This window comes from Sceloporus undulatus, chromosome 2 (assembly GCF_019175285.1).
Source record: "Sceloporus undulatus isolate JIND9_A2432 ecotype Alabama chromosome 2, SceUnd_v1.1, whole genome shotgun sequence".
NCBI lineage: Eukaryota > Metazoa > Chordata > Lepidosauria > Squamata > Phrynosomatidae > Sceloporus > Sceloporus undulatus.
This window is the reverse complement of record NC_056523.1, coordinates 171,441,197-171,464,547: the sequence shown is the minus strand read 5'-3', so window position 1 is coordinate 171,464,547 and position 23,351 is coordinate 171,441,197. Positions and strand designations below refer to the sequence as shown.

Genomic DNA, 23,351 nt, shown 5'->3' with positions numbered 1-23,351 from the left:
TATTCCTACAGCTATATCTATAATTCATTTTAATCTTGAAAGTTTAGAGTTGCCCCCCACATTTTCTTTCCATAGTGGTGGAACCAAATCCCAGTCCTCTCTAAAGTTTTTCATGGTCTTATCACTGAGCAAGGTTGGTAATTTATCAATTTCTGACACATTGTATAGTTTTAAGAGCCATTTGTCTATTGTTGGTATTTCAGCATTTTACCATTTCCTGGAGTAAATTATTCTGGCCACTATAATCATGTATGGTGTGATTTTTCCAGGCTCTTTCTCCATTACTTTAGACCATCCAATAAATGCAGTTCTGGTTTCACTGGAATTGCAGTCTTTAACATCTCTGGTATTTTTACATGTACAGGGGTACCCCGGGTTACGAATTTAATTCATTCCGCCGCCGCGTTCGTAACCCGAAAAGCTTTCGCAAGCCGAAAACCCATAGGCGCTAATGGGGAAAAGCCGCGATTTGGTGCGAAAAAGCGCCGAAAAGCACCAAAATTTCTTTCGTAACCCGAAATAACCTTCGTAACCCGGAACAGTTTTTTTCAATTGATTTTTTTCGTAACCCGGAAATTTCGTAAGGCAGCGCATTCGTATCCCGGGGTACCACTGTATGTCTTTTCAGAACTTCTTTGCTTTGGCACATTGCACTAGTTCTCCAATCTTCCAACAATTATAGTCGCTGTTTTTATAGATCTTTGCAAATTTCATCAGTGTCAGATGCCATCTGTAAAACATTTTATATAGAAATTGTCTTTTAAATCATTTTCTTAAAATTTTAAGTTCATATCCCCAGTTCTGGACCATTGTTCCAATTGTATTGAATAGCCAATATCTGATCATGTTCTTGATAGTTTCCTGTTCTGTTTCCAGATCTAATAGAGTTTTATAAAGTTTAGATATTATCTGTTTATTTCCAGATTGAAGTAGAATTTCAAATTTTGTTTTCTTATCCTCCATCCTTCTAATTTAACATCTAATTTAATAAAGTTTTCCCTTAATTGTTGATGCAAAATAAATGGCATGCAGTACCTTTTTGAATCAGTTCTTCCTTTGTTTTCATTTTATATTTTTCTCTATGTTTTTTAAAGTATTGCTTTATAGGTTAGCCAATTATATCTTTTATACAGAGCTTCTTTTGTAGGGAAATATTTTGTGAGGTGAAGTCCACAATGGTATTTTAGAGCAAAATCACTTTTTGTATTTTAACCATATTTTCAGCTGGAGTTTCCTTACATAATGGTTGTTAAATTCTTTGGTTGAAGTTTGCTATAACACAGAAAAGCATGTCAAGTGAAGTGTATATTAAATCCATCTCATTGTTAATTCAACATGTTTTCCCCCCATTCATCAAGATTTGTGCACTTTGTTCTTGATATACAACATTTATCCAACCTACAAAATTATCTCCCAAGTCCACTTTCTTCATTGTTTCCTTCATAAATTCCCAATTTAAAGTGGGACCTTGGTATCTGCAGGGAATCCATTCTGGACCCCCCTCCCCCCGCAGATACCTAAAACCATGATACCTCAGGTCTTCATTATCCCCAATGGCAGCATGTGCATGTGGCTATGCCACCATTGGGAACATCCCCTGTTGTCCCCATTGGTGAGGCATGCATACAACCACACTGTCATTAGGGACAATTGGCCATGTTGTCCCCAAATAATGGAGCTTACCTAAAGTCAAATTCTCCCTAATGGTGGTGTGGGTGTGTGCATGCACTGCCATTGGTGACAATGGGAGCTTGCTGTCTGCGGGTGCTCAAATCTGCAGATGGCAGATAATAAGACCATACTGTACATTATCAAATGCTTTATCAGCTCCCAGGAAGATCATGCCTAATTTCTTCTTGCTGTGTTTCACTTAAAATTCAGTGATATCAAGCACCATTCTTCTGTTCTCTCTCAAGTATCTATTTGGAAGAAATCCCAATTCATCTTCATAAATCCAACCCATTAATATTTTAAGTCTTCCTGCCAAGATCATTGAAAAAAAATATAACCAACAGTTAATAATGATAATGGTTTATAGTTTTTAACTTCCAATGGGTCTCTGACTTAGTTGGGTACTAAAGTAATCATAGCATTCTTCCATGAACCTGATATTTTTGCTTGTTCTACTTCTTTTATTGTTGCATATAAAGGTGGCAATAGATCTTCTTCTAATGTTTTATAATATTGTGCCAGAAAGTTATCTGGCCTTAAGTACTATTTAATTTAGAAAGATAGAGGGCAGAAACAAACCGGCAGTAAGCTCTTGCTTGGGGGCAGCGTGGGGGTGTTTAGATGGCATTGCAGCACTCCAGCGGCATGGCATTCAGATGCCACACACCACAGGAGTGCAGAAGAGTGCCAGCTGCACAGGAACTCTTTATTACAACATAGATGAGAGGTGAAATTTAGATAGGAGAGTTGTATCTCCTTAGGGAGGAGTGTTTGAATATACAACCTGTAATTTAGGAAAGTTTAAGAAGGACATATTCTTCTCATCAGACTTCAACTCTTTGCGGGGGCCTTTTGTGTGTGTGCTCAGTACATATGATTGTTGTTTACATATATTCAAAAAGCTCTTGTGTTCACACAAAGCTTCCACCTCTTTGCAAGTGCAAGCAGCAGCTAACAACGTGGAGAAAGCAGAAGCCTGCATTATCGCAAGTTAGATCAATGGTCCATTGAGTTACACTGCCTCAGAGGGGCTCATTAATCTGCCTTTCCCTGTCTGTCCAGGGAACCTTGCATCTTCCTCAGTCTTGGAGTATGTTCTCTCACTCTGAGCTGCAACCTCTTCTCAAATGTGTGAAAGAAGGGCTCAGCACCCATGAATTATGACTCTGGCCATTTTTTTTTTCCATTTTAGGAATGTTTCCAGAGGAGATTTTTATTCCTCAGTTGCCCTATACACTTACAGGGAACTGAGTCATTTGCATTTTTCCCATCCCTGCCAATAACAGTTAATGTCTTAGCAACTGGGGATCTAAAATTAGGACTCTTAAAAACACTATTACAAGTATTTTTACAAGTTCAATGTCTATAAACCATTCTTAGTGGTCTGTTGCACCTTGGAGCAGTATGGAGTAGGTATCCTTTCAGATGATGAACTTCTCCCTCTCAATTTTGGAGAATGTATCAGAACGTGAGTTCCATCCACAGGCTCCGCACACTTCAAGAACCCTATATTCTGGAAGCTGTCCATGATCTGGGGAGTCAGCTAAGAAACTTTATTGCTTTATATACTCAGTTGCTCTACATACCCACACATAGAGATGTAATGAGATCAAACCCCAAACATAATTGTCTTCAAGAAGCCATGCTGCTGTGAAAGAAGCATAGTGTTAACATGCTTTACTGTGAAGAAATCTGTAGAGGCTGATCCATGTGATACATCACTTTATGGAAACACTCATATGCTTGCACCACCATGAACTGCATCTCTTCACTGCATAATGACAAAATGTGGAGTGGTGTGCAGCATCATGGTGTTCTGGGGCGGAGTCCGGGTGTGCATCATCTGGACACGATGCCCGAACTCCACCCTCCAGTCAGGCCAAAGTGACAATCTGTACAGGGCTAAGAGTGCTCTGGAGTCACAGACACATGCAGAATGCAGGGTAGAACCAGCCCATAGAAAAGGTATAAAATAGGTTTTGAGGAGGAAATAGTTTTATTTCTGTTTTTAAAAATTAAACTGCTGCTCAGCATGACAAAGACTTCCAGTGGTCAAGTTATACTGGTTTGTTTAATTAATAGGGTGATTGGGGGGGGGTGTCATCTTCTTCCATTTGTAGCCCTCTTGTATTTCTCCACTATTGCCTTTATCTGGTTTTCTTTCACACAATAGTGAATCCATTAAGGAGGGAAAGTTGCCAGCATGGGAGAGCTACTTATTTGAATGTTGGTCTAGGACACTGGAGAACTAGAATTTGAATCCCCATCAACCTTGGAAACCCATATTCTCTCAGCCTGAAAGGAAGGCAATGGCAAACTTGTGTAGAAATCCTGCCAAGAAATTCCTATAATAGGGTCACCATATGAGTTGATTTGAAGGCACATCCCAACAACAAGGAGAATGATGGCATGTCTTTTTATAGTGCTAGGACAGCATTCAGTTTTGTGTGAGAGCTTCCAAGGGTTTAACAATCTGCTGTCCAAATTATATATGAAGTACAGTGGACCTTTGTTATATGCTGGGGTCTAGTTCCAAGATCTCCGGTGGATAACAAAATCCCTGTATGCTCAAGTCCCATTAAATATAATGGCACAGAAAAATGATGTCCCATATAAAAAATGGAAAATCAAGGTTTGATATTTAAAATCTATACTTTTTTGAACATTTTCAAACTGTGGATGCTTGAATCCATGTATAAAAAGTCAGTGTATAAGAAGGGCCGATTGTAGCAATTAGTTTGCATTATTGTATTGAAATAAGCAAAATATCCTACAAAATCACTTTTTGCCCAATGTAATACTCCCAGCTGAAATGGCTGAACTGTTTTTAGGTAAAATATTACCAATGCTACTTCTTTTATTATATAACTAGCTACCCTTGTAATGAAGAAGTAAGCTAAGGAGTCCCTAGTTCAAAGCTGACTTAAACACTCACTAGATGGCTTTAGGCATCACTCATGCCTTCACCCATTTGGCTGTTTCCTTGATCTGTTGTAAGAATGTCATAAATAACCTGAGGTTCTATAAATGTCCTATGGAAGGGCTAAGTATAATTTGAAACACCATTGTAATCTTTATGTCTTGATACTTGTATTCGATATTCAAAATGAGAAAACTATATAAATTACAATATGCATTTTATTGGACACAGTAAGACACTCAAAAGTGAAGTCAGGATTCAAACAACCCAAAGCACAAACAAACAGAGGTCTAGATTATACAAATTTAGCACTCAATCCTGAAAGTCAGCTTGGGCCTTGTCTGCACAGGGCAGGATTCTCCAGGGGCAGCCCAGAATATCCTGACCTCACTGTTGCCCTTATCTCCCCACATTCCCTGAATTTCCATTTCTGTGTTATGACACCTGTCTGCAAGGATGTCCCACTGAGCAGCCTGGTAAGTCTGCCATAAAAAAACAACCCACAGTGGTAGCAGATGCACTGGTCAGCTCAGTGGTATGCCTGTGCAGACAGTCCGCACAGTGCCATGGGAACAGAGATCTCTAGATCTTTCAAGAAGATCTGGAGTAACAGGTAAGTTTTTAAAATGTGGCTTTTATTCACTGGTTCTAGAATGGAACATGCTGGTCATTGCCCAGACTGCTTGCACCAGAACCAGGGTTTAGCACATGTGTAGTCTGAACAGACAAGGCAAGGAAGAGGGAAAACAAGGTTACATATGAGCGGAAGGCATATCTCAATACAGTATTGAGTGATCATTTGAAAAGTGTCGTATATTTCCATGTGAGATTTGGGGGGGGGGGGAATGGATGTTTTTATGAATCTGTTGCAAAGTTGTGAGTGTTATGTAGACAAAAGCCCAGAAGAGAGATGATTTTTCTTCCATTTTCACATTTAAAAGACTGTCAGGTATTTGGGTTTAGCTTTTGTAACTTTTCTGACTCGTGGAGACAAATTTCACACTAGAGGAGCTGCCACCTCCCAGGCTCACTCCTCCTCCTCCGATGCTTCTTCCACTTGCAGAACTATAGCTGCCTCCTCCAATGCCCAGTCCGCTTCCAAGTCCCAGACTTCCTCCTCCTACTCCAAAACTGCTCCCTCCTCCCAGGCTGAGGCTGCTTCCACCACTGTAGCCAAGACCATTGCCAACAGCAGCTCCCCGTGAAATAGTTGAAGATACTACTGCTGTGAAAAAAAAAACAGCACAAGCTTAAGTCTCATTCAGAATTTGTTAATCAATGAAGCAAAAGAAATGAATGGGGCAGGAAAATACCCTCAGGGAGAAAGTGGGTCAAATTAGCTGCAAAAGACCTTGCATCACAACTGCCACATTGAACTGGATTATGGCACCAGTGCAGGAAATGCCAGATGGTACACCAAGTGCAGAAATTGGGCAGCTACACTAAGACCACCACAATATGCACACCATGTGCATGAAACATATAAAATAAAGAACTATGTATGGGTGTAAAAGAGACATAGCAAGAAGGGTGACTAGTAGCATTAACCCCCCCCCCCCCAAGTGTTTATCCAAAGGATACTTACAAAAGTTCACAGCTCCAGCTGCATCATTAGCTAGCCTGTCAGGAAACAAAATGGGAGGTAAGAATTCAGGTATAGTCTGGGCATTTGGAACTGCTTGAAAAGAGGAAGACATGTATGCTTATTGAGGCAAAGTCTGGAAGTTCCTTCAGGTAGCATGTTATGTGGTGCATACACCTTGCTCTAGTCTTTTGTAAAATTCTCTTGATACCTACCATACACCCCAGATTGTAGTTAGTGTGGCTTCAGCCAACTGTAAGGCCACGTTCACCACTTCTCTCCCTTATTTCCCAATAATCCCGCCACAAAGTACTTTAATGAGCCATGTTGAGCCATGCACATGGGAAAACCACAGTGTCTAAACTGCCTGCAGATTGGAATAGCAAGGCCGTCATTTGGCTATTCTGACAAAATCATAACTAGCTCCAAGTCCTGCAAACTGAAACACCTATAATTGGTTGCTATTGTGTCCTATGTCTTCAGGAGAGGCAGAGATCAGGAGGAGTTTGAAGAGAGGCCATATCATGGATGTTGTTACACCAGGCCCATGTGCCATTTAGGAGTTTGGTTGTGTCAGTGGGTGTTAAGAGTGGTTCTCACTCACCGGCATTCCTCTCCTTCCAGCAGCTTCCTGTACATGGCAATCTCAACATCTAGGGACAGTTTGACATTCATCAACTCCTGGTACTCCTTCAGCTGGCGAGCCATATCTTGTTTGGCTCTCTGGAGAGCATCCTCAAGCTCAGCCAGTTTCTGCTGTGCATCTTTGAGAGCCAGCTCACCACGTTCCTCTGCTTCAGCAATTGCTGCCTGCAGATTGGCACACTATAAGGGGAAAAAAATCAAAGAGCCATTAATCTGAATGGTTCATTTCTTGGTGCAAACAGATCTTTTCTTTACATCACAGCCATGCACACTGATGTCGCTAAGTGAGCATTGGAACTCCCAGGGTGAGATGCCATTGAAGAGCTTTCCTTTTCCTGCCTCCACAGCTTCCTTCTGTGTGAGAAGCACCTCCGCTGAACAAAGAAAACTATCTGCTGTCCCATCAGCAATGCTGCCAAGACTGATATTGGAATTATAGTCCTAATAATGATGTAGACATTCATGAGGATGATACAAAGGAGTTGTGATATAGCACACCACAAAGTGTCATTCTATCCCCAATGCTTTTTAGCATGTACATGCAACCATATTGGAGAGATCATTTGCAGGCATATGGCAGGGTGCTGTCGGTATGCTGATACCCAAATATATCACTCCATACCTTCAAAATCATCCTGAGCTATGGACAGTGTGTTTCCTCTGAATAAATTCTGGAGGAGGTAATGGGCTGAATGAAGAAAAACAAATTGAAACTGAAACCAGACAAGACAGAGGTGCTTCCTATTAAGGGGCCTAATCTGGTTTTGGAGGTATTTCAACCAGTTCTGGATGGGGTTACTCCTCGCTACATCTTTCCCAATGTCAGCCCAGATAGATGTCAGGAGTGCCTGTTATCAGCTTTGGTTGATATTCAAACTGTGCTGCTTCCTAGAATTAGAAGATCAAAAGATGGTAGTGCACGCACTGGCAACCTCCAGGCTGAACTTTTGCAATGCACTTTGCACTGGGCTACCTTCGTACTAAATTCAGAAACCTTGATTAGTTCAAAATATGGCAGCCAGATTGATTGCTAGTACATCTAGGATGAATCATATCACACCAGTATTAAAATCACCCCACTATCTGGCAGTTTGTTTCTGGGTAAAGATTCCAAGTTACCTATGAGATTATCCCCTTCTGTATAATTTGTTCCATAAACTCAGACCTTCTGGGGGACATCTATTTCACCCAGCCAGAACTATACTGGCAAATGTCACCCAGAGGACATTTTCACCAGCTGCCCTTAGACTGTGCACTGACCTGCTGGGAGAGATTTGACAGCTAAATATGCCATATGAATTTACAGTAGTCTCAAAGATCTATCTGTTCCATAAGGCCTACCCAGTCAATGGATTTTAAATTAGGGTATTTTAATTTATGCTGGATGATTTAAATGTGTCCTGTGTTTATACCTTTTAACAATGTTTTAGCAATGTTTTTAAAACATTTAAATGATTTTGTGTTTTTAAATCTGTGTTGTATCCCAGCTTGAGGGAGGGCTTGGGAAATAATAATAATAATCACAGAAAGGTAGAAAAATAAGGCTCTAGAGCATTTTGTGGCCACAAAGCCCCCACTTGTAAAAAAAAGGCCTATAAATGTCCTCTAGAAGGTGTGGGGTATTTTCATCACATTTACCACCATCACGTTAGGCCCAAGAGAAGCCTGGGGGGGGGGGATGCACACAGTGAATTGAAAATGTATTTCTAGTTCACTTCTCTTGATAAAAAATGTCTCCTGAGCATTTTCAGGCTCATGGGGCCTAAAACCACAGCAAAATCTCCTACGTGCTCCTTGGAGGGTGTTTGAGTGTCATTTGGAGACAAAATATGATTTTGGTTTGTAGAGGGTTTGGTGAGGTATGTGGCCCTTCTAGGTCTCTTGGAGAAGTCCAAAACCACTTCAGCTGAAGAAGATAATGGGCTAATGCAGTGGGATGAGAACCCTAATTCATAAAATTGATTTCCTGTGGATGAGAATGGAGGCTAAAAATGATGATACAGCAATAGTACTAGGAGAGGGTAATAGCATACCTGTTTTTTCACATTATCAATTTCAGCTCGCAGTCTCTGGATCTGTCGGTTGAGCTCTGAAATCATATGTTTGGTGTTGCGAAGGTCATCACCATGTTTTCCTGCAGTAGCCTGCAGCTCTTCGTACTAACACACAGACAAAGCAGACAGAGCAAATAAACACACAGTTCATTTGGAGCAACCATGCTTATTGATTTGTGTGTGTGCTATATAGACTGCTCTTACAACACATATTGGAGGAAATACTATTCTCCCAGAGCTACTGGGCCCTTTCTTTTCAGCATGGTGCCCACCAGACTGAAGAGGGGAGGAAGAGATCAGGTCTTCCCATTTCCCAACTGTTCCAGTAAGCCACTGCCTTCGTGCCCAGTCTTATATTCTTTAAAATAAGTGGGGAATGGATTAGGGATCAGGAGGGATGAGAGAGTGGGGGGGAGGCAATTTCCAAAATTTAATTGGCCTTGAAAAATAAGGCAAGCTATTTTTGTTTTGCAACAGTGGAAAGTGATTTATTTTCAGAATTAATCCAACATGAATCATTGGCATGTTGTCCTTCTCTCATTACTTTATGATGATTTACCTTGCTTTGATACCAGGATTCAGCCTCAGTTCTACTCCTGTTTGCAATATCTTCATATTGAGCTTTAACCTCAGCAATGATACCATCCAAGTCAAGGTTCCTGTTGTTGTCCATAGACAGAACCACAGAAGTGTCGGAGATTTGTACCTGCAGCTGCTTAATTTCCTGTAGATTATATAACAATAAAAGCTACATATCAAACTGCATTTTTGTTTTGTAAGTTCCCATTCCAGGCAGCAAACAAACCCTCAATTATACAAAATTATGCATTCTTGTATTTTCTGTAGAGTTGATTCTGCTTCTAAAATCCCTATTTTCTGAGAAATCTATGAAGACCGAATCTCTGTGAATTATAAAGATCTGAGTCATGCATACAATACCCATAGAAAATGGAAAGAAAGAGTTGTACATGACCCTTCACCCCACCCTGTTATTCCTGAAATTTCAACCTAGCTCTCTGTGCTTTTGAGATTTCACACATTTAATTAAAAAATATTTATCACTATTTTTACAATACATTAAAAGAAACTGAAAATAAAGAAAGAGAAAAAGGGAAAGAAAAAGAGACAAAAAAGAGAGATGACTTCAAATCTTTTTATTTGAAATTATTCATACCTCACACTCTAACATTTATAATTATTTTCTTCTTTCCATACTCAATCTTTTCTAATAATCAAAACCAAAAGTAATTGTTTTTTTCTATGGAAAAAAGTCCATTGAAGGTTTACAGTCTTCTTGCTTGACAATTTGTCAAAATGTCACTAATAGATAATTTGTCTATTTCTGCTAGATTTATTAATTTCATCAGCAATCTTCCATACCTCTTCTCTCTCTGCACATCCACCTATCCCAACTACAATATATCAGATTAAAAAGGTTTTCTTTTTTAAAAGGCTGGGAGCTTGCACAGGCTGTAATGCTGGGAAGATTAATAATTCTTCATGGAAGTCATGAAAGCATTCTATATCAGCAGACATTAACCAGATGCTTCAACAGGTGAAATATCATTCCCACTGTAATGTTGAGAGAAGGAATATGCAGAATCCCTTTGAGATATTTTCTGTATATTTTATTTTATTGGGGTGGAGGGGGTAGCATTGAAATTTCCTTAACATTCCTTAGATTATTTGCATCAGCAGGAACATTATTGCTTACCTCAGGTTCACTGTAACTAAAACTGGCATGTTAAAGATGTAACAAATATAATTTCTGCGAAATATTGCCATATATAATTTCTGAGAACTATTCGCCCCCATAGACATATTGCTAATTCTCTGTAGGAAAGACTGAGAGGGAGAGTTGGATTTTTCCTTTGATATTCCTTGCTCTGTGTGTGTGTGTTGGCTTTTTGTGAGAGAACAGGAAAGCAGATGAATAGCTGAGCTCTTTGGCAGTCTGCTCAGAACATCCCCATTTAAAGAGAATAATAATAACTGTTACCTCTTCATACAGGGCTCTAAGGAAGTCGATCTCATCCTTTATTGAAGCTGCTTTGGCTTCTAATTCTACTTTGTTCATGTAGGAAGTATCCACATCCTGGGGGAGGAGGAGACAAAGTATTGTTGAACCAGAATCTGGAAATTCATAGCTAGATGATCACAAGTTTTAGAGGGGGGGACCATGACCTCTCCCCAAAGGAATTAGTTATAATTGTGAAAGAAACCTTTGTTTATTTCATCCTGACATACAGTAACATGAAAGCCATAGTAACAAATGATTTCCCCTATTCCCACTGGTTGGATTATGAAAAATTCTGTGCATTTTTCAACATTTGTTTTACATTTGGGGACTTTTTTGTGCAAATTCCCCCCCCCCCAAAGAACATTGTATTTTGCACAAAACATAAGAGATTTGCATAAAACCCCAAAGTGGTGTTTTTTTGTTTTGTTTTGTTTTTTGTTAAAACATAAATTCCACGTTTATATAAAATATATTTATATACTTTTTGTCTGGGTTCAAACCCACTGAAAATGAAAAAGTCGCTACTTTTTTGACTCTACTCAGAGAAGGAGAAAAAAACTCACAACAGCTGATATTTTAAAAAAACATTGTCATGTGTTCTGACACAATAAAATTTGTCACAGGGTACTAATGGCTAATGCCAGTAACAACTTGGGTGAAATATTGTATGTCCATTTGTTAACATTTGTGAACATTTTATTTTTATTTTTTTAAGTTACAAATGGCCATTTAAAACTTGCAAGCTCTGCTTATAGCAATGATCCCAAAGTTTTGTAAATGTTTCTGCTTTTCTTGTGCAGACATATTCTAAACTGAAAAGTTTCCATGGTTGGTGGATTGGCCAATGAAGAATGTAGCCTAATCCCTTTCATACCAAATGAACACTCCTTGTCATCTTTGTCTTCTCCCTCTTTGCATCCTGGTTATGCTATTTGCAAAACCCACCTTTTTGAGTGTGACAAAATCATTTTCTGCAGTTGTACGCCTGTTGATCTCATCTTCATATCTATTAGGCCAGAAAAGGTAGAAAAATCAGTGTTACATTCAGTCCAGTGGCTAGAGACTACAATGCTGATAGGATTTTAGAATGATCAAAGAGATTACTTTTGATGATGATGATGATAATAATAATAATAATAATAATAATAATAGGTTTTATTTATATACCGCCCAATCACTGGGAATCTGAGTGGTTTCCAATGGACCAACTGGCCGTAAAAGTCATTGACAAAATATTCTTGCAAAGGAGGACCTGCAAGCCTCATAGTCCAAGCTGTGGCATGCCTTTTATCATAGGATCTCAAGATTCAAAACCATTCCAGATTAAGAACATACATAATATCAACAAGATAAAAACATATTAAAATAGCAACAGTTAAAACCATTTTAAAAGCTACAACTTAAAACCATATAAACCTTGAATAAATTAACCTCCAAAGGCTTTAATAAAAAGCCACCTTTTGGGTTGACACCAGAAAGAAACCAACTTTGGCGCTGGTCAGACCACCAAGGGGAGGAGGGCGTTTTGCAACTGAGGTTGAGAATTGCAACTAAGAAGGCTATCTCGCATTTCATATTGCCTCAACTGGTGGGACAAGGAGAAGACTCCTTCCTGAAGACTACACTTCTTGACAGGTATATTTTGCTTAGGCAATATACAGCTGAAAACAAAATTATTAAACATGTTGATATTTAGCCTCAGGTCGATACTCTTTTGATTTCAAATGGTTCTTTTAAAATCAGTCTGTGTGAAATGTTCTTCAAAGGCCTGTACACGCGGCCTCACATCACCCTATATGGATGCCACAGGCCAGGAGCCCCAGTCCAAAGGAGCCTTATTGCAGGGCAAGAAGACTGGCTTTTTCCTATGGAGTTTCTTGAAAACTCCACAGCAACAGCCAGCACACCATATGTTTCTTTCCTGAAAGCCCCTGTTGTGGCCTGTGATATCAGATGGAGCACCTGGTCACATGAGTGTAGCCAGACACTCAGTTTCTGCCCTTATGGGCCATGATGGGGACCTTTCATGAAGCCGTGACAGCAGTGGCTGGTAATGGATATGGGGTGACATTGGCTCCACTGCTAGGGCGTATAAATACCCACCTATCATCATGCCAGCCCAGAGACTGAACCAGGTCTCAACTAGATGTGGGACACTGCCTTTCAGGCCCTATGTGGTGAGTGTGGCACCTTTCCATGATCTTGTTGGCTCATAGTGGTGGTTGATATCAGTGTCAGTAGACCTGTGAATATATTGTCTAGACTTCAGTAATAACTTTAAAGAGACAATTCAAGGTTTTCCATCAAGTTTAGGAATCTCACTCAGCACTTTGAATAGTTCCTTTAAAGTCCAGGCTACAATTGAGGGTGGATTCACCACCCCATTGATGTGGGAGCCACCAGCCGTGACTGCTATTCCATCAAACCAGGTGAGGGGGAGCATTTTGGATGCTAGTGGCATGTTGAAATCTAACATGTGTCAGATACACATGGGGAAAAAAGGGTGACACAAACGTGTTGCCAAACATCCTCCAAGCATTTTGCATTGAAATATGCAATTAGATGGTGGTTTATGAGAACTATGGCTTTAATAGCAGTACAGTCAGCCTCCTTATTCACTAGTTTCCCTTTTGCAAATTTGACAGTTTGGGAATTTGATTAATATTTTTTCTCTAGGAAACTCTAGTTGTTCCAATACAATTCTATGGTCAGCTCCCACCACATGTTGACCATAGAGCTGTGCTGGAGAACCTAGAGATTCCTAGATAAGTGTTCTCTCAGTGAAAAAAAATATAGTATTTACATTTTGTATTTATATTTGGGATTTCCCCACATTTGTGGAAGAGTGGACTGTGCCCTGTATAGGAAAGACACAAGGATGTAGAATGGAGCAAAGGAATGAAGAACTTGTAAGAAGAAGAAAGGTTTACTTGTTCTTGAAGTCCTCCACAATGTTTTGCATGTTATTCAGTTCCCCAAGGAGTCTCCCTTTGTCATTTTCCAGGTTATTCAGTTGTTTCCTCAGAGTGTTGATGTAACCTTCAAAAAGTGCTTCCAAGTTGTCTCTAATGTTTTTATGGCCCTGTTCCTGAAGCAACGTCCACTTAGTTTCCAACACTTTATTCTGCTGTTCAAGGAACCGTACCTGAAAGCAAAAGGTCCAAAAGTATAATAGCACATGTTTTTAAACCCCAGTTCTGGTGTGAGCAGTCTGGATGTCCAGCATTTGCACACTAGAACCAGGGCATAAAAATCTTAATATGCATTTATAAAACATACCTCTTAGTCGGGATCTTCCAGGAAGATTCAGAGCCCTCAGTATCTATGTGGGGGTTGCTCTCTGCATGGGCATCCCACTGAGTCATCTGGCACGTCTGCCCACTTGCCAGTTATTTACTCTGGGGTCAGCAAAAGGTACCCAGCCATGTGACCATCATTGGGCACTTAATTCTGACCTCAGTAGGCACAATCCCACAGTGACAGTGGGCATACCAGATGGCTCAGTGGGCCACATGTGCAGATAGCCACCCTGGTGTGGAAATGAAATGAAGAGCCAGGTAATGTGGGGAGTTAGGGGCAGCTTTGAAACCAGAATCCTCCAGGCTACCCCCAAAGTATCCTGGCCAATGCAGACAAGGCCATGGTCATGGTATTTTCTCCCACTCTGTATTGGAAATTCATCTAAGCCCAGGACCAAGCATCCTCTAAGACAGGGGTTTCCAGCCTATACCCCAAGAAGCCCTTAGGGCTCAAATGCTCTGCAGCTGTCCCAGTAAAGTGAAAGGGAAAAATGAATAAAAGGGGTTCTTGTGGTGCAGTTGTTAAATGTTTGTACTGCAGCCACAAAGCTGTTTGATTTCAGGCAGGGCTCCAAGGTCCACTCAGCCTCGCAATCTTCCATAGATTGCTAAAATGTGTACCCAGCTTGTTGGGGGCAACTAGCTTACACATTGTAAACCACTTAGGAAGTGCTTAAGTGCACTGATAAGTGGTATGGAAATGTGCTTGGTATTGCTATTGCTAAAATTAAGGAATAAGAATATATTCTTATATATACTCCTAAATACCATTAACTTGTAAGACATAGTATAAGCCTCTTAGGGCTCTACCATAGAAATAAGGGCTCCATGAGTCAAAACGTTTGGGAACCCATGGTCTAAAGGAATGTCTCTATTTCCTTCTGCTCAGCCTGTTTGTTGGCATCATGGTGAAACCACTAGAACAGTGGTTCACAATCTTTTCTCATCTAGATGGTTTGGACTTCAAATTCCAGAAACACTACCTAGCATGGCCAATGGTCAGGGATTTTGGGAGCACAAGTTGAACAACTTCTGGAGGGTCAAAGGCTGAAAATTCACTGCATTACAGCAAAATTGTGTGTGTGTGGGGGGGAGGGGTTGTAACTTTTTTTTTTTTAGCAATATCAGTTGTTATTTACTGGATTTTTAACTGGACTTTTTACCCCACAATTCTATGCACCTTTTCCTGAGGCTAAGCCCCACTGAGCACTGGAAGATTTAACCTTCATGGGCACAGGTTCTTAATTGTTTTTCACATGTTGTAACTGTGCTAAGACTTTGTGATGAGGCAAACTGTAACAATGAATGGCTGAATGAATAAATCAATAAATGAAAAAGGACCAAACAAGCTTCATCATGCATGCATCTTGAGTCCATATCTTGATCCTCCCCTATAGTATGACATTACAGCTCACATGAGTCATCTGCTGGTTCAACTATGTTTTATCCATATAAAGGAAAGACCAGTGAGATGATTCTAACTTTTGTATATCTTTACACTTTGGGATCTTTTCTAGTTCTTTCATAGCTGCTCTTCCCATTCCTAGTTTTCTGATTTTTGACTGCAGTCTCCTTTCTTATCAATGTTCAATCTAAGCTACAGGAACTCTTTTACTATTTGTCCTCATTGACTAGGTTGAATTTATGCAGACCCACCATGGGTCTGGACTATCAACTTTATTATTATTATTATTATTTTAGAAATAGCTTTGTTAGTTGTCTAACAACATCTTGGCATACACAGTTATCAAAGTAAAGGATATGGAGGACCCCTGGAAATTTTGCTACTCGCTGAATCAAGGTTATAAATATTTAATCAGATGTAAGCCCACTGTAAGTTCAAGGGGACTTACTTCCCAATAAAATCTCCTAGGACAGCAGTCTTACTGAAACTACTGAATACTGAGATCTTCTTTCTAAGCAGGAACCTAAAAATTGATTCAGCTTTCTCTTTCATTAATGTATCAAACTGTAAAAAAATTTCCTATCATTTTATTTCCATACCGAGAAAATACATTGCTAAACATAATTCCTGCATGTTAGGTTGCCTGCGGCAGTGTACAAACAAAGGAAATGAAGCATTTGCAACATTGCACTGTCCACATGGCTAATATCTTTCTGCAGTAAACAGTGCTAATGATATGAGCTAGAATTTTAGAAGTAGTAGTAGATAAATTCTTGAGTTGTTAAACCTGCTTTGGCTGTTAGAAATGACAAAAGAAAGCATCTGTGAAAACCACACTCTCCAACATTTCACAGATAAAAACTGGGATGCATGTGGTCAAGATGCCAAAATGGTTTAATGAAGAAGAACACACAAGCTAAGAGAGGCTACAATTGTTTGTTTTTTCTTGAGCCTTCTGGGAAGGACAAATTCTGCTCCTTTCTCTCCTCAGATCTCCTTCCTGCTGTTTTAACAGAGGATGGACATCCTATTCTCTTACCTTATCAATGAATGAGGCAAATTTGTTGTTGAGTGTCTTGATCTGCTCTCTCTCTTCTTTACGTACTCTCTGTATGTTGGGGTCAATCTCCAGATTTAGGGGTGCCAGCAGGTGCTGATTGATAGTCACTTCTTGGATGCCCCCAGGTGGGCAAACTGGGAAGCCAGGGCCACCCATTCCTCCACCAAAGCCAGCTCCCATTACCCCAGACCCACCACCAATACCTCCACCAAGCCCGTAGATGCTGCCACCACCAAACCCATAGCCACCACCAATGCCACTGCAGTAACCAGCACCAGAAGCTCCCCCGACGGCTGAGATCCTCTTAGATCCACCAAGGTTGTAGAGGCTTCGGCTACCAAATCCAGCACCTCCACCAACCCTACCAAAACCAGCACTGCCAACACCACAACTTCCACCTCTGGACACAGTGCGTGAACTGAAGCTGGTGCGGCAAGTGTTAGGCACGATGGCAGAGGAGTTGCTGAAGCCTTTCCTCTGGACCTTGACAGTAGTTTGGTGAGCCATTTTAACTGGTGAAGAGTAAGAAGGTGGCAAAAGAAGAAGAAAAAAGATGGCGAGAAAATGAGTACACACAAATGTGGCTTCAATAGGAGCTGGTGTACTTGTGTTCTCTACCACTTTAGGGCTCTGCTTTTATTTATATTCTCAAGGAAGCAGGATTGGTTGTGTTTAAGAATGTGGATCATCTTTCTGATTAATGAGGCTGGGCATGCCCTGAGGTGTTTGTGAACAGTGACATCACTTCACCCAAACACACACCCCTGTAAAGAAAGGCTGACTGGAAAGACCACAGCCTAAGCTCTGTGTCTGTGTGTCATTTGGGAATAATGATCACTTTTGTAAGCCTCTGAACTAGGCAAAGGAGAGTTGTGATGTTAATGAGTTCAATTTGTTCTTGGACTGGGCAACAAGAAAATAGAAAGATGCAGCTGCCAAGAAAGTAGTTACTCATGGCCTTGGGGGCAAATGTCTTCTTTTTAACCAGCCTCCTTGTATGGAGAGAAAGAAAATGCAGGGGTGGACCTAGAATCATAAAGTTGCAAGAGACCCCAAGGGCCATCCAGTCCAAACCCCTGCTGTGCATGAATATATAATAAACAGAACATATATTCTCAACAGATGGCCATCCAGCCTCTGTTTTAAAACCTCCAAAGAAGGAGACTCCACTGCACTCTGAGGAACTGTGTTCCACTGTTGAACAGTTATTACTGCCAGGAAGTTCTTCATAATGTTGAGCTCTAATCTCTTTTCTTGTAGGTTGCTCCATGTCCTAGTCTCTGGAGCAGCAGCAAACAAGCTTGTTCCATCCTCAATATGACATCCCTTAAAATATTTAAACATGGCTATCATGTCACCCCTTAACCATCTCTTCCTTAGGGTAAACATACTCAACTTCCTAAGCTGCTCCTCAGACCTTTCACTATTTTGGTCACCCTCCTATGGACACATTCCAGCTTGTCAACATTTTTTTTTTAATTGTGGTGTCCTGAACTGGACACAGTATTCCGGGTGAGTTCTGACCAAAGCAGAAGGGAGTGCTACTGTTACTCCCCTTGATCTAGACACTACATGCCCATTGATGCAGCCTTGACTCGTGTTCAGTTTGTGGTCTACTAAGACTAGGATGATTAATCCCTCTCTATGCACACATAGAAAGAAAATGAAAGCCAGTCCAAGACTAGTAGCATCCTAAACTTCTGGCTTGTAGTTCTGGGCAAACAAGTCTATTGTCAGCTTGTCACTGAGGGAGGGCTGGTGAAAAGGGCTCTGCTCTGTCCAGGCCATTTCTGCAGGACTGCTCCTAGATAGCATGGATTCTGGGAGATGCATCAGTGGGCTTCGGAGTTTAATAGGGCAAGAATGGTGCAGAGAAGCTGATAGTGGACTCTGTTCACTGTGCAAACATGTTGCAGGATGTAATCAGCCTTTTGTATCTAGGCCAGAGCTGGTAAATGTAACTTGTTGGGACTACAACTCCACAGCAAGTAGTTATCTAGTTCTCTTGAGGGAGACCCAGGGAAGCATTGTAATTCCAGCCAGCACCCTGAGATGCCTCAATTCTACATGAGTTTCATAAAATGGAATCACCAAATATATCCTAGCTGGTGAAGTATTTGGCTACTATTTGTCATTCAACATCCATATTTCTGATATTGATGTAGCAATCAGTAACTCATAGGTGGCATGAAGCAGCATCCAAAATTGGACATCATCTGCCCTCTGATTGGCAAACTTAATTTAGACAATGTTGGACAGTGGTTCATTTAGCTAGCCAGAGCACCTCCCCTTGAAAGGGTGAAAGGAAAAACATTAAAATCAGGTTTCAAACATTTTTTTTGCCAAATATCAATTCTGAGATTCAAACATCAAATTTTTATTTTTATTTCAAGTGTCAAAATTTGTACTGCAGAATCTGAAAAATTTATAGAAATCTGAAGGTTGCAACTAAAATTTATTTCAGTTCCATATCATGTGAATTTGCACTGTCATTCTGGAGGCAGATGAGACAGTTCCATATCATGTGCAAATTCACATGATATGGAACTGAAATAAATTTTAGTTGCAACCTTCAGATTTCTATAAATTTTGTCTGTGAGAATGCAAAATTTGAGCACCACAGTTGGACAGCAGCCCTTTATTATCACCATGTATCAGAGGTGAAGTTAAGGGATTGGAGTTGCATCTCCTTAGGGAGGGGTACTTGATCCACAATATACAAACTGTAATTTAGGAATGTTTAAGAGGAACATATTCTTCCCATCAGACTTCAACCCTTTTGGGAGGAACTTTGTGTCTGCTTGCTCAGTACACACACATTGTTGCTCACATCCCGAAAACTTTCATGTTCATGCAGGGTTTCCTCCCCTTCACAACTACAAGCAGCAGTAAGTTTGCTCTGAAAGTGGGAACATGCATTATGCCATGACAGATGGTTAACCCATCAAACTCAAAATTGTTGTGCTCAGAGGAGCTCATCAGTCCATCATTCTCAGTCTGTCTGATCCTTGGATCTTCTTCAATCTTGGAGTATGTTCTCTTGCTCTGAGCTGCATTCTCCTCCCCAAATGTGTGGAAGGAGGGCTCAGCACCCATGAATTGTGGGTGCTGAGCCCTCAATTCTGGCCATTCTTTCCTTTTCCGGCATGTTTGTTTGTGCGTCTGTGTGTGATATCTTTGTGATCAGTAATCGAAGTAACTTTTTTTTAATCGAAGTAACTAAAATGAAAATATGTTGAACTGCTAGTAGTCAGACAGCAGACAAAGTATATAGCCTTTGAAAGTTCAACTTTCACTTAGCTAAAAACTCCTTTAAAGATTTCATATTTACACTGGAATTTGGGAGAATTTGGAGACTGAAATACCTAAAGAGTAGATAATCCACAGTACCTTTTGATTTACATTTTTTGGAAGGGATGGACCTGCTCATTGTTTCACTTAATAGATTGCATATCGTGGAGTTTTACCTCTTCCCAGCCTATTCAGGGAAGAAGTGATTCATGCCAAAATCTGTTTATACAAGCACTCTCCCAGACAAATACCAGAAGGTGAGACCCATTGTTCACATTTTAAAGTGTCTGCAGGTTGCAAAAATGGTATGGTGTAATGTTGAGGGTGCTTTAAAAATTCTCTTTGTGTCCCATCTTGACAAAACTTCAGCCTAACCCTTTGAACTTCTTCATTCCCAACTGAAACAAAGCCTCAATACATAGTGCTTGCTCATAGTCATCTCTTGTTGCCCCTCACTCTATTATTGTCTCTCCATTAAGCATCTCAGGGTAGGGCTTAGGTCCAGCCCTAGGATAAATAGCATCCTGGGCATGTTCAGTGGGCCTTGCAGTTTTTCCTAATTCGTGCTCCTTCAACTGTTTTGGCTTACAACTTCCACCATCCTCAGTTGCTAGCCATGATGTTCAAGACTGGAAGTTGTTATCTAGTTCTCTTGAGGGACATAACTTGGGGAAGGCAGTCTTATAGTGTGTATATCTGTCTATCTATCTATCTAGATATAATAGTTACAGATATGTTCTCTTTTATGACTGTTTGTGGCTCTTATTATATTAAATGGGAAAGAACATGCTCTGCAATTGGAAAGTCCCAAGTAAAATCCCTGGAATATACAGGGAAAGTTAGGGAAAGGTAGCCATTTGAAACTCATAAGATGCATTGCCAGTCAGCATAGATGGTAGTGAACAAGTGTGAAGCAAACCATCATGAACACCATGCATAGTAACTAGATGGGAGACAAAATCTCCATTAGAATCCCTTCTAATCATCCAGCTCAGTATAAGGAAGCTCAGTTCAAATTACCTACCAGATCCTCACTCTTGAAGTGGCCAGGATTAGCCATATTGTGACTGAGTTATTATTATTATTATTATTAACCTTTGTTTATAAAGCGCTGTAAGTTTACACAGCGCTGTACATAATTTTTTTTTTAAGTCAGACTGTTCCCTGCCCTCAGGCTTACAATCTAAAAGACACGACACAAAAGGAGAAGGAAGTGGTGGTGGGGAATAGGAACAGGTCCAGCAGATCTTCTCCACCTCCGAGGCCTGGACCAAGGCAGATGGACTGGAGGAAGGGCTTGGCTTCTTAATGGATGCTTAAAAGGAGGCTTCCTGGGTCAGAGAGGGGCTCACCTCTGGGAATGCTTCTCTAAACAATATAGTCTTTAATTCAGTTTTGAAACTGGGCAGAGAAGTGATGAGGTGTGCATGTGGGGGAAGAAGGTTCCAAGAGTAAGGGGCAGCAAGCGAGAAGGGAAGAATTCGGGAGGGGGCAGTGGTAGTCCTACATTGTGACAGGAGACCCTGACTACCAGAGCGGAGGGTGCGAGTAGGAATGTAAGGAGAAAGAAGGTCAGATAAGTAAGGAGGGGCCAACCCATGGAGGGCTTTGAAAGTCAGTAACAAAAGCTTGTACCGGATGCGAAAGGGGAAGGGGAGCCAATGAAGGGAGGATAAAAGAGGAGAAACATGGTCAAAGCGGCGAGCAGATGTGACAATACGGGCAGCTGAATACTGGACAGATATTAAAGGATGGAGGTGTGAAAGAGGAAGCCCTGTTAGAAGGAGGTTACAATAATCTAGTCGCGAAACCACTAGGGCATGGACTAGAGTCTTGGCAGTAGAGATTGAGTTAGCATCCTGTGGGTGACATACATCAATGTAATTTTTTTATGCCAGCGGCTGCATTTTTTTTTTGGTCATCATGCAACCAACAGATGCAGTTAATAGTTGTGCAAGCAGCTTTCCTCCTTCAGGCAGTTGGACTTCTTAATCAATTATGGATTTAACAGTTATGCCCAGATCCATCACTTTCCTGACTATCTGTTTGAAATCCTTGTTTACTAATATGTAAAGGGGGGGCAGGGGGTCAATTCCCTCACCAGACCTTTCACTGGCTGCACACTCCTTCTGCAAACCCAAATCCTTCCATTTTCTTCTACACTCCTCTCAAAATGTCCCATCACTTCCTATTACCGTTTTGAGAGGGACAGCAGAGGAAAATTTGGGAAGGAGGTAGTAAAGAGTTTTGGTGTGCACATGGAGGTGGGAGCATTTTTCTATGTTTTCCTGCATTTGGAGGGCTTTCTAATGGTTTCGGCCCAAAATTGTTCCTAAATCACACCATGTAAAAAATAAATAAAAAAGGAGATGGGGGTTGCTGGTGAGGGGAACTGGTAAGGAGCTTATGGGCCACAAAAGTGTGGTCAAGGGGCTGCACTTTGCCTCTCCCCACAGGTGTAAAGGTAATGAGTCCTGGGGTAATTTTACATATGCATTCAACTGTTACTTTCCACAATAAGGATACTACAGCACAACCACATGTAACTTTATATATAATGTTTGATGCTATGCCTCCAGCACCTCTAGTTTAAGGATATCAGCTGGTAGGGAAGGAATAAACAAAATTAGCTTACAATCCTGGAAGGTTGGTCATAAACAGTACTGTAGTAGTTGGACCAGAACCCAGAAAGGTTTTTTGTAGATGTGTGTGTCCCTCCTCCAGTTGATTTGTTGTTTTTTTCTGGCATTACTCAGAAAGAAGGTTAGTGACTTGTTCCATACCTGTTATGTTGTTGATGTTGTTGTTACTTTAAAGAAACAAATAAACCAAACCATACCTTGGGATTGCTAAGAGAATGACATAAAACTTGTAAAATTCCACTAAAAAATACCTTGAAGGACTTTAAAATGTTGTGTGTTACACCCCACAGCCCCAAGTATTTTTCTTGTTACTCTACTTTGTAAAGTTAATTTGATTGTTCCCTTATTTCAGAAAGTAACTTGCAACATTACTTCCAAGTTCTGAGTTGGAACAAAGAGCTTTCTCATAGTTTGAGTGGTGCTGTAGTGGTAGTTTCCCTACACAGTGCACAGCATAGGGAGAAGACACAAAGGCCCAGTACAGACTGCCAGTTTGCAGCAGCCTGAGGCCAATTCTAGGGTTCCAGAGCATACAACATCCGCATGCTCCGGAACACTAATACGTGACATTATCACCATCTTTACGCACCGCTGTCCACACAGTGCGCGTATCATTCAAACAATGTGGTGCACGTGTGACATCACCACAATGCCCCAAGGCACTTAACGTGACTTGGCGGCATCGCCAGAAGGAGTTCCATTTTGGAGCTCCTTTTTGCTGCGGATCATTGCCCTGGGCTGCCCCTTTCTTCCAGTCTGTAC

At 40.8% G+C, this 23,351-nt stretch overlaps 1 protein-coding gene across 1 annotated transcript; it reads right to left on the bottom strand.

Moving 5' to 3' along the window:
* Positions 1 to 5,550: 5,550 nt before the first annotated feature.
* LOC121921684 (keratin, type II cytoskeletal 5-like) lies at positions 5,551 to 17,163 on the bottom strand. Its single transcript, XM_042450111.1, has 9 exons — positions 16,636 to 17,163; positions 13,823 to 14,037; positions 11,838 to 11,898; positions 10,872 to 10,967; positions 9,432 to 9,596; positions 8,852 to 8,977; positions 6,778 to 6,998; positions 6,177 to 6,211; positions 5,551 to 5,816 (listed from the first exon to the last, which is right to left on the bottom strand). The coding sequence occupies exons 1-9, from the start codon at positions 17,161 to 17,163 to the stop codon at positions 5,551 to 5,553; spliced, it is 1,713 nt and encodes a 570-aa protein (XP_042306045.1).
* Positions 17,164 to 23,351: the final 6,188 nt, after the last annotated feature.